Raw genomic sequence first — 11989 nt, forward strand, 5'->3', positions numbered from 1 at the left:
AAACTCTTTTGCACTAGTGGGACAACATTCTCAAATACCTATTGATTCATTTCCATTTTTATTTTTGTTTATGTGAACGCTTGAGCAGATTTTCTTGAAGGAAGTGCAGAAATGTGTGAGACCGAGTGTGTTTTTCAATTCTTCTGAAATTTTCAAGGAGCTTAAGCTCTTGAATAATATTCAACTCTTGATTTGAATAACAAAACACAATTAAATAAAACAATTTTATTAACAGAAAAAAAAAATAACAACAAGATTTGGTGAAGGATGACTGAGGATGAGATGACTGGAAATGGAATAAACCTAACCTAGAAGAAACCTAATGACTCCACCCGTGCCCTCCGTCATCGTGCTTCGGCACATGATGGTACACATGTTTGTAGACCGGAACATGTACAGGGTATGGTTTGTTAACGTACACGGGGTGATGTTTCTCCACCTCGATTTTGTACGGTTTATCCACGTACACTGGTACAAGTTTTTCTACGTTGATGGGAACCTTCTTCTCGATTTCCTGGGGTACGAGCTTGTAAATCGGCACCGCGATAGGGTGTGGTACTGGTACGTGGACTGCGTAAGGCTGTGGTACTGGAACTTTGATGACTTGAGGTACCGGGACTCCCACAGGGTGCGGTACTGGGACTCCTACCTTCTTAACCACCGGTATGTGAACGGGTTGAGTGTGCTCAATGGTTTTGGTGGGGATGTGATGGTGCTGTGCTTCAACTTTCGGTTGCCAGCCATGTTCAACGCCTCCGTATCCGCCATCTCCGCCGCCGAAGTCATGGCCGCCTCCAAAGTCTTGTCCGCCGCCAAGGTCGTGTCCACCTCCAACGTCGTGGCCGCCGCCAAGGTCGTGGCCGCCTCCTAGATCCTGACCTCCTCCGTAGCCGTGGCCGCCTTCTGCGTAGCTAGAACTGGCGTATCCCAGGTAGAGGACAAAGACAATGCATGCGCCCTGAAACGTTTAATGGACAATATCAAACCAAGTCAGTTGTTGAGATGGAAGTATAAATGACAAAATGGCGCAGTTGGTAGGATAGATGAATAATTTTATAATGAGTCTGACTGGAATAACACCAGAGAATTTGACGATACATGTTCTGTTGCATTCGTTGTTCAATTATTCGATAACATCGATTGGGATTAAACAGAAGTAGAAAGTGAGAACTTTGGTTATCCTTTGACAATTCGTGTGCCATGAAAGGGTAATGGACATTGTTGTTCGGTTGTTGAAACATTGTAAACAAGTAAAACATTGTCAGGAATTTATGACGGAATACTTCATTTCGTTAGTGTGAAAAATGGCGCAGTTGGTAGGATTGATTATAATATTTAATATTATTTCAAATTTCTCCAAAAAATATATGAGCAATGTATTTGTTTTGTTTTACCATATTGGTATAGATATGTAATCATTATTTCTGTGAAAATCATAGGTTATTAGTATAAATAATATGTATGCATGCTTCAGTTGTAATTTTGAAAAGCTGTAAGATACGTAGATGATTTTAGCAAACTATGATTCACCTATGATTCAAAATTTTTTTGAAAGAGAGTTCAACTTTCACTCTTATTAGTTTCTACTCACTAGTCTATGGTTACAACAAATGTAAAGTATAGTGCTGAGTACTACATTAGGTATAATTGACAAAAAAACTGAGCTGTTCTTCATAGTAAATGCTATTTTGAAATGTAAATTGACACTGAAGAAGCTATAGCAACCGATACTGATCTAATGAACCTTTTGGATTCCTGGTCAATTAACTGTCCAAAAACAAGTTGTTTCAAGTGATTTATTATTAACTATATAATACGAAATGTATGTATTATATCAACTATTAGTAGACACCTACAATTAAAAAATGACACGATAACTATGAATTTCTGCTTGTTTGCATGATTACAATATTTTGTATGGTACTTCTTGTTTGCCAAAAATCCCAACAACTTTTTCAGATAACCTCAACAACACTTAAAGAGAAATCTAATAACAGAAATTTGATGAACAAAAAACAAGAAGAGGGCGCGTTTGTTTTTCTATTGCTATCGATAGTTTTTTCATCATCTTCTCTATCTGGAGCATCCAAATAAGAAATTGAAGCATATATTATCGTATATGGTTTTTAAATACACATTTTTGCTTATTGAAAATTCAAAATTCTGGATGAGTAGATAAATGACAAGTTGAAACACATTCTGTTTTGTATTATTGTCGATTAAATCTTGTGGAACAACCATAAAAATCATTAAATATTGTGATGCAGTAGAAAAAGTACTCTACTACGAAATACATCTAAGTTATGAATTGAGATACGATTTTTTCGAAACCGGTGACGTCAGCAAAAACTGATCTGTATATTTTTGTGAAGAACGCTATGATGAACAATATAACAATACATTTGAAAACAGAAAAATTGTTTCATTTGAAAATGACAACAAAAAATATGAAGTAACTTTGATTCTGAGGTCTCTTTTCGCACTGTACATCACTTTCGATGGCTTTTCTAATGACTCGCGATCTAGTAATCGTACACAATCACATTATAATTTCCTCGATTCCGTTTCGCTTTCAGTTCCGCAAATGCATATTTAATAACCGTCTGGTACTTACAGTGGACCTCATTTTGCGTCGCTTGATTTCTGAGATGAACACGTTTGAGAAGTGAACGAGACTGATGTTCGATTTGACGGGCAATCTCTTTTTATAGCGGCATTAGGTGGGGTCGACTTGCCGGTGAAAGCTTTCTTCTAATACGGTCGACAATTAACAAAAATATGTAACAGCCTTTGTGCAAAGAGAAAAAAGCATTAGAAGGTTTGTCTCGAGGGAAGGTTTTTCGATCCTCAGACTGGCAGAGCAAATGAGGAGCGAGGTCAATGATCTTCTTTCTTATCAACATGGTTTCAGTTTCGTTTCAAAAATGACCATTATTATTCAATTTATTTTTTTAAGGATAGAACACAAGTACTTCATGAAAATCCTTGAGACACTCTAAGAGCGGTGCCTGTGCTAAAGAAGCGATTCACGTTGGATTTGAATCTCTGGAGATTAAATTCATTAATAATAATAATAAATCTACTTTATCCATCATAATATACAATAGAATACATAGCATTGACAGTAAGATACTATTTCGATGAATGATGTATTGGCGGGGGTTCAGCCTGAGCTGTTTCTCAACCCTACCATGAGAAAGGGAGTGTCTACAAGTATAATCGTAATCATAATACAGAAATATATGAAGGCAAATGAACAGATGTTTGTGGTTATCAAGATTGTCAGTCCGAAATTCCTTTAAATTTGATTTTCAATCTTTTCTTGAAATTCTGTTGACTGAACGATTTATATTCATTTGGCAATCGATTATAGTGCCTGGCGGCATTATAAGAAAAACTGCGAGTATAATTGGAACTGCGATGCTTTGGGATTACTAATAGTATAATCAACAAGTTCAAAAACCATGAAAAATAGAGATAAAGGTCCTAAAAATATGAGCGATAGCTCATTCGATTCGGAATCACCTCTAGAGAAATGATTTTGAATAATTTTGGTGCAGGTAAAAAATTGCAATTGTTATCAATAAAAAAAAAATGGTATTTAGTTTTTCGTTAATAACTCAAAAAAATATCAATATTTAAGCAATTTTGAAAAAAGCTCGTTGAAGAGGAGGAAATTTCCGATGAAAAAGTCTCGACTCCCGAAACTCTATCTCCATTATTTATAATTTTAATTTGACTTTGAAAATAGGGTTCCGCGCAGCTGTTACGGCATAAACGCGCTGCCACTAAAGGGAGTTTATCAAAAGAAATAATTTTTTATAACATTAAATGTCATTTTTAAAAATTTGAAAAAAATTCTAGTATCTTCTCAACACTTGAATGAATCGAGTCCCGTAGAAAAAAAAGTTTTATCACTATTTTTCAAAAAGTTATTCAATTGTTAACTAACAAATTTTTTCCCAATCTCTATTGGCATAAATAATGGGATAAAAGGTATAAATAATGGGTCTATAAATTTTAAACTTCGTGGAGCCCTTTTGATTTATATACTTCATACGATTCTGCGATAAAAGTTCACAAAAATTTATTAATTTGTTGATTATAATTTTTTTATAACTATTGCAAAATGAAATATCTAAAATTGTTGATAATTTTTTTTTCAATTGATATTTAGTTGTCTGTTTTTATATTGAACAATGACAGTTATTAACATAGGATATGAATTTTTTACGTAATTCGTTAATTTGTTTATTAAATTGTTTTAAACAAATAGAGAAATTCAATATTTTTGAAAAAATTTTTTTGCTATTCTGTTGTCTAGAGATAATAATGATTAAAAAACATGTTTTTCTTGATTTTAATTTTTTATTGTTTAAAATCGATTTTTTCATATTTCGATTGTTTAAATAATTAGTCAAGAAATAATTTTGCTTTTATAATTCATATTTAACACTTTGGATTAGTTTGGCGAAACAAATTTTTTTCAGTTATTATTTAATTGTTCATTAGTTTTATCGGAAATGTCCTCCTCTTTAACGAGTTTTTTTCAAAATTGCTTCAATATTAATATATATTTTCTGAGTTATTAAAGAAAAACTAAATACCATTTTTTTTAATCGTATTCTGTTAATAACAATTGCAACTTTTTACCTGCACCAAAATCCCCAAAAACATTTTTCTAGAGGTGATTCCGAATCGCTCATATTTTTAGGACCTTTTTGAACTTGTTGATTAGACTATAAGATATTTTTATGTCGCGTCCGAGAGTTGGGTATGTCTGAAAACAACTTTAATCTCTCACAAAGATAAGCTGGTTTTCATTTCACAAGGGTTTTGTGGGTATCTGTGAGGGGGTGTAGTTTTCTCATATTCTGTAATGAAAGCCAACCTGATTTTTTCATTTTGTGGCTGATGTGGTCAAATTTTCGACATCTCTATGCGTACCTTATGCCAACATTTTGTATCCTCTGCAGACGGACGGAATCGCATAGGCGTAAGGAAGGTCCATAAACACTGTCACAATATGAGAGCTTTGAAAAAACGAGACTTTCGCATGTCAGCTTCATTTTTGTAGTAAGGTCACGATTTGGATACAATTGTCTGAGATTATTATATAATACCTTACATAAGTTGCTGACATGTCCTGAAAATCTCAGCTCACTGTCTAGATACAAACCTAGATTCCGGTACTCCTTGACCTGAGGAGGTAGTCATTTTCAATTTTGATTCTTATCTGTCCACTGGCTGAATTTCTGCAAGCCGTGCAACCCAAAATCATGAAAGAAGACTTTTTCCCATTGAGCCTCAAAATGTGTGCGCGTAGATAAGTCCAACAATGACTGAGATCTTGGTTGATTAAAATTTCTGAGATAGTTATGGAGGTCAAGTTGAAAGTGGAGTATATTTGTGTGTCGTCAGCGTAATGGTGTACTTAACTATTCTGTATGTATTTATGGAAATCTGATATATAAATACTGAATAGCAAGGGACCTAAGATTGAACCCTGTGGTACTCCATATGCAACACACAATGCTTCAGATCTATCGTTGTCTATCACTACCCTTTGTCTGCGATTAGTTAGAAAATCTTGTATGAATTCAACAGAACTAGTTGATAAACCAAAAAATTGAAGCTTTGTACAAAGAATGTGATGGTCTAAGATATCAAAAGCTTCACTATAGTCAAGAAGGATCAGGCAGGTGAGGTTTTTTTCATCACTAAGTTTCATTATATCATCTGTGATTTTCAACGCTGCTGTTGTGGTTCTATGATTTTGTAGAGACCCAGATTGTACATTAGATATAATGTACAATATATCTTCGAAAAAAAATCATCAATTTTCCTGGAAACATACTATTTTCGAAACGAGTAGAAAACACTTCATTTTGTGGGTTGATTCCGATAGTCACACCAGCCACCTCGTCTTCCAGATTTGTAAGTGTTTGTAAGTTTTTCCAGTTGTTCTGACCCAGAGCAACCTAAATCTAACTTCATCTCGGTAAACAAATTACTGCGGGTTGAAACAATATTGTACAAAGTCAATGTCCTAGTTAAAGGATAATTATTGCTATTCGCTGCCTGAACTTGTTTTTTTATCGCAAGATTTATATCTAACGATAACCGCGATGGGAATGTGTATTATTAAATCTAATAAAACTTCTGAAGAAATACTTGTGTTCAGTGTGTTACGTCTGACTCTAATAATAATGATGATTTTGGTCCCGTTTTAATGATTGTGAGGATGCTTTTAGTAGTCGTTCTGGTTTAGTTGTAGATTTGATTGTCTGTAAGATGTTTGCTTAGTTCGTACATATATGAATCACACTCAGCTGAAATATTTTTTCATTTATTGAACTTGATAGAAATAGTGTTCCTCAAGGTACACATTGATGGCCACAGGTGAGAGTCAGAATGAAGTAGAAAACCAAAACATTTCCTTCTCAAAAATTATTTTCTCTTAAAAATATCCCCCTTACAGTTCAGAACATTTATTTGTTTGTATTGAAGATCAATTCCGAATATGATTCATGAATTATCAAGGTTGAAAACTGTTTTACTCAAAATACCATCAATGGGCTGTCAAGTTCAAAAATAAATTGAGATTATATATATATATATAATATTTCTCAAGCTAATATCAGTGTCATTGTTGAAAAGTTGATAGGATGATTCACCCCTTCATTGGACTGGTAGGATAAGGAATTCGAAGCAAAACTGCTTAAAAGTACAATAGAAGTATAATAAACATTCTGTAATGAAAATGAATCCAAGGTTTGGGGGGCAAGAATGACCTAAGTCCACTGACTGCACTGAAAAAAATAAGGTGAATCAATCACTTGCAAAATAACCTTGATACGAGAGTGATGAATATCTACATATCTCAGGAACGACCTAATTGATTCTAGTAGCGCATTTGCTTTTTCATCTGCAGGAAAACCTGGAAAAACCTGCAGCACCATATCATCTGAAGATCTTGATCTCCTCTCTCTCATTAAACAAATTGTAGGGTGTCTTCAGAGGCTCAAATTAATTCTATATATCGCCAGAACACTTCGTTGTCACGACTATCGTCAAACTTAAAACAGTCCGTTTCTTCTTTGACCCAGGCGTAATAATGACCAAATTCAACGCCAGAACCACAGTGAACAATGACTGCATGAAGATTAGAATAGTGGTCTTCTGCTAGATTGAGGTGTTCATCTATTTCGAACCTATATGAATGAAATATGAAATTCATATCATTGCAATAAAATTGTAACTTCTTATATCATGGTACTATGCACTATGTAAGTATTTTTTAATTTGAAAAGGTCTTTTTCGTATGGAGGTAGTTGTTTTGGAAGATTTTTTCTCAGTTTGTTACAGTTTTTACAGTCATTTTTTTCTACCGTTTCCAAGTTTTCTATTTAATGCTGAAGAAGTAGAAAACTGAAAAGCTCCTTCCTCAGTTCTTGTTTGTAAATATGTACCAATAACCTAGTAGCCTTTTCTATATCTGGACTGCAAAAAGAGTGAAGAAAATGAAAGAAAGACCATTACACAATGATATTGTATTAAAGAAAGTATCACATGCGTTAACGACTGTTTTTTTCCTTTCCATTCACGAGAAGATCACGAATCTTTTACCACAAAACATTTTAATGATTTACTTTCTTACAGCTACAAGATCGAGTCGATGCACTCATTTGTGAACTTGGCTTCGATAATTATACTTTCGATACAGTCACTGTTACTTTCTGTGGGTCAGATCGACTGATATCAGAGATTCTTAGCCTAATGGACATTCATTTTCCTTTGGCGTGAGAAGAGATAAAATGTTGAGATAATTAGAAAATGCTCAACTCTAAAAACAGTCAGAAATCAAAATCAATCTAATCGAGTATGTGCTGAAAAAATTAAAATTTGAATGTAAAATTCCAAACACTTATCCAATACACTGTGTACTAGTGCAGAGACTGTTGAACATAATTGAATGTTCGTCGTGGTATTAGCCAAGCGAGCAATTGTTTTCTGACAGGCATTTGCTATATCCTTGCGTGTAGGAAGAGATCATTGTTCGAAACTTCGAAATGGAAATATATAGGGCATAAAAAAAGCCAGGTCATAATTTGAATCACATATTTTGTGGTCGAAAAAAAATCGACCTTGATGCAAAAGTGCACAATGAAAGTACAAAATGAAAATCTATGTTTTCCAATATTTCATGAACTGTCCAACATTCTGTAATGAAAATGAATCCAAGTCTTCTTCTTTTTGTTTCACCTTCTTAATTTTTGTTTTATTATTTGTTTTATTTTCCTATCCTACATTTCAATCTTTGGAGCGATTGATATGGCAAGGATCCAAATTTTCATTCACATTTATATTACAAAGATGAGGTTCGATCATATAAACTTATATACAATAATATTAATAATAATCGTCTTCAATCATCAAAATAATAAAAATAAAATACAACATTTCAGAACAATAATTAAGTGTCGACGAAAAGGTGGAGTATCAGCCTAGGCTGCTTTTCAACCTAACCTTGCAAATAAAAATAAATCAGGGAAAACTATACAAATAATATTTGAGAATCAGCGTATGCAGAATTAGAAATAGTCAAAAATACTCAATCTACCTTCTTCGGAAGGTAGGTAGTGTAATTATGAAGTATAAAATTATAGAAATTAAATTAAATTGATACCTAAAGTTCTCAAAAATATTTTTCCCTTTATTTATAACCATAGTATAAATAATTATCATGTACAGGTCGATCTTAAAAGCAAAGCTATACTGACTGAAGTAGGATTTTCAATTTCTTCTTGAAATTATATAAAGATATGTTCCAAAACTCTTTGGGAAGAGAGTTATAAAATTTGGGCGCTGAATCTGAAAAAAAAACTTGATACAGTGCCAGTGGCGGACTTGCAAATTTTTAAGGTGTAGGCTGTACAGTTTTTGCCGCCCTCGCCTCTACAATTGTCATGCCCTACATTTTTTAACAATCCAACAATTTCATTGAAATCGTAGGTAAAATATTTTTTGGGTATATTTTTGAGCTAACCAAAGCTCAATCATTTACGAGCGGGTAATGTTTTTCTACTTACACAATAAAGTACATTTGGTAAACGCGAATCAATATCTTCATTTCGCTTCCAAACCGTTCAAAAAATCAACTCAGTCAAGTTATAAAAGTTTGTTGGAATAACTTCTGTTGGCAAAATCATCGATGATATCGCCATAAGTAATCTTGTTCATTAATTCTGACTTTATGCAACAAAGAGCAAAGGCGTTCAGTTTTCCCTAGCTCAAGGTCGATCTCAGATAATTTTTTACCCTTTTGAGACAAGAAAAACTCATTTAAATAACTCTTGAGGGGAGGAAAGTCATTGGCAAAATTTGTTGCAGACTTCTATCTGTAAGACATCAGAAAACCGTCATGCCAAAATCCTTTTGATTTCCATGATGTAGAAAAAAAACGGACCCCAAAGCCTACTCAGCTTGCTGGTAAATCCGTCCCTGTACAGTGCACTTGAGTGTTTGGGAATAACTAGCATATTATATTGTCTTGTGTTTACCCTACTGAGGTTTTTGAACATGATACGTTTATTAAGGAGCTACGTAGGTTTGCCAGTTGTTGAAACTTTGTGCGTCAAGGTAAGTATATGAAGTTTTTGGAGGTTATCTAATTTGAGCCATCCTGTTTCTTTATTTTCATACTAATATGATCAAATTTCCGTATTCCATAAGAAGAACGTGGGTGGAAATTTCAATTTTTTTTTGTAATCTAGCTGCATCAGCCTGTAGAAGTGCTGAACCATATATACAAGTTTCTCAACTTCTGAGAGTTGTCGTTCGTATGGGGGCGGCAGCTGATTAACGGAAAAACAGATTTTAAACAGATTTTTTTACAGACAATAGGATAATTTAGAAATCACCAACGATTCGCACAACTCAAGTTTCATTTTGTGAATAACAAATCACGACTAGGACATAGTTGTCTCAGAATATTGAATGGCAGAGGTAGCTGCGTGCTTGGTGAATCTTAGGTCATCAAACCACAGACCTAGGTGTTCTATTTCACTCACAAAGGTCAACGGCATTCCTGCTAACCTGATTTGAGAAACTTGAGTTAGCTGATCACTTGCCCCCCCCTGTCGCAGGTCTTTTAGATTTATAGGCTCAGAAGAGTACACTTTAGACTTCAGGTGTCCCCACAGAAAGAAGTCCATCGGTGTGAGATCAGGTGATCTAGCTGGCCACTACTGTCTCACCCGAATATCAAAATGTGAGGGTGCACCATCCTGCTGGAATGTTATTTCATTCTCTTCTATATTGTCATCATTTTCTAACATTTGTGTGATTTTTAGGATCTACACAGTCTTGTAATAGATTCAAGTATGTGTCTCTATTGAGATTACTTTCAAGGAAGAATGGTCCAACAATATGATTACCAAGAGTGCCGGCCCAGACATTCAATTTTGAGGTGTTTGTGAAGGATTTTCCATCACCAAATGGGGATTCACATCGCTTCAGTATGTCCAGTATGTCTAATTATATCTATTCATTTTACCATTCAACATGAAAAAAATTTCGTCTGAAAAACCTGTGTTGTATAATAGGTTTGGGTTATTGGTTAATTTTTTGGTGAACACCTCACAAAACTGAAGTCGACGATCAGGATCATCTTCTTTTAATTCCTGAACTAGCCTTATTTTGAAAGGATGGAAATTGTAGGCTTTCAACATCAGAAAAACACTAGTAACTGATACATCAGATGCTTGAAATTGTGATCTGGATGATTCGTATTATAAATTTTTGCAGCAGCTTCAGCACATTCTTCATTTCGATAATAGGTTGCAACAATTTCTATTTTTTCTTCAGTAGAATAAACCATGTTGGAACACAGTGAAAAAGGGTGACTGAATAGTGATTCGTGAAGAAGTGACAGTGGCCAGATTCAACTAAAACTACCAGCGTCATCCATTTCAAAACGTTCACTACTAATTAAATTAATTCAATAAATGTAGAAGACCTGCGACTGAGAATTTTTCGGGAATGCCGATTTCTGACTCCCTACATCATTTTTTTTTCATAGTAACTTCATCAGTTATAGATAGTTATGGTTGATGAGTTGTTTTATACCAGTTTTATATTTGTTGAATGAGAGGTTTTCTTTCAAACTGCGATTTAGTATATTGTAAAATATACAGGTGTGTGAGTTTTTTCAAAAATGGGAATCATAACATTTGAATTTTTGATAGATTTTGATAGACTTTGAACTACGATCTCTGATAAAAGCTAAAGTAATTTGATAATTCCGCCACGGAATATTCTCCATTAACTCAAGGCCAAAATTGACCCAAACGAAAGTTTCAACCATCCATTCACATGACTGACCCTTTCATATGTGCACAGAAATAAATGGATTTTGTGAAAGTAATTACAATAATAAAGTCGGCAGCTGCCAGACCGAGACGGAAAATTTAAAAATGCGGAGAGAGGAATCTATTTCTTTCACTCGGCGATTGTAGAGGTCGGTGTAATTCTTGTTCTTCGTTAGTCGATTCACTTCCATTGTGAACTAGATCTTCAGAACGTAATTACTTGTTGCGTTAGGTTGATTGTTGTTTTTCTTAGTGTCGGTCTTATGGTTAGTGAGGTAAGATCACGATGGGTTTTTTGGGTAATAATACAGAGTGTGAACAATGTTTTATTGAATAAAACTTTAGGTTTACCTTGTAAATCCAGTTAGTTTTCCTCAAGTAGCAACTTGTATTCGATAATTCTGCCAAACAAAAGGAGATAATCGAATTCAAAAAAGCAGTCACTTTCGATTCACTTTTGAAACTCGTAAAACTCTTAAAATACAAAAATAGTCATGAATTACTACTTTGAGGCCACTGTTTTGGCGTTATATATCGTTCATTTCCTTCAAACCGACAGAAAGATGGAAAAATTGAAGGTTAGGACCTCAAAACACAATTTAATGGCGATGCATTTC

General features: G+C 34.2%; 1 protein-coding gene across 1 annotated transcript; it reads right to left on the minus strand.

Moving 5' to 3' along the window:
• Nucleotides 1-210: 210 nt before the first annotated feature.
• Nucleotides 211-2737, minus strand: LOC111518094 (uncharacterized). The gene is made up of 2 exons (XM_023174435.2): nt 2615-2737; nt 211-958 (listed from the first exon to the last, which is right to left on the minus strand). The coding sequence occupies exons 1-2, from the start codon at nt 2624-2626 to the stop codon at nt 320-322; spliced, it is 651 nt and encodes a 216-aa protein (XP_023030203.1). The 5' UTR covers nt 2627-2737; the 3' UTR covers nt 211-319.
• Between the last annotated feature and the right edge of the window lie 9252 nt (nt 2738-11989).

The sequence above is a fragment of the Leptinotarsa decemlineata genome, unplaced genomic scaffold (genome assembly GCF_025532065.1).
Source record: "Leptinotarsa decemlineata unplaced genomic scaffold, Ldec_3_MD MMD2_tig00026282_RagTag_RagTag, whole genome shotgun sequence".
Classification (NCBI taxonomy): domain Eukaryota; kingdom Metazoa; phylum Arthropoda; class Insecta; order Coleoptera; family Chrysomelidae; genus Leptinotarsa; species Leptinotarsa decemlineata.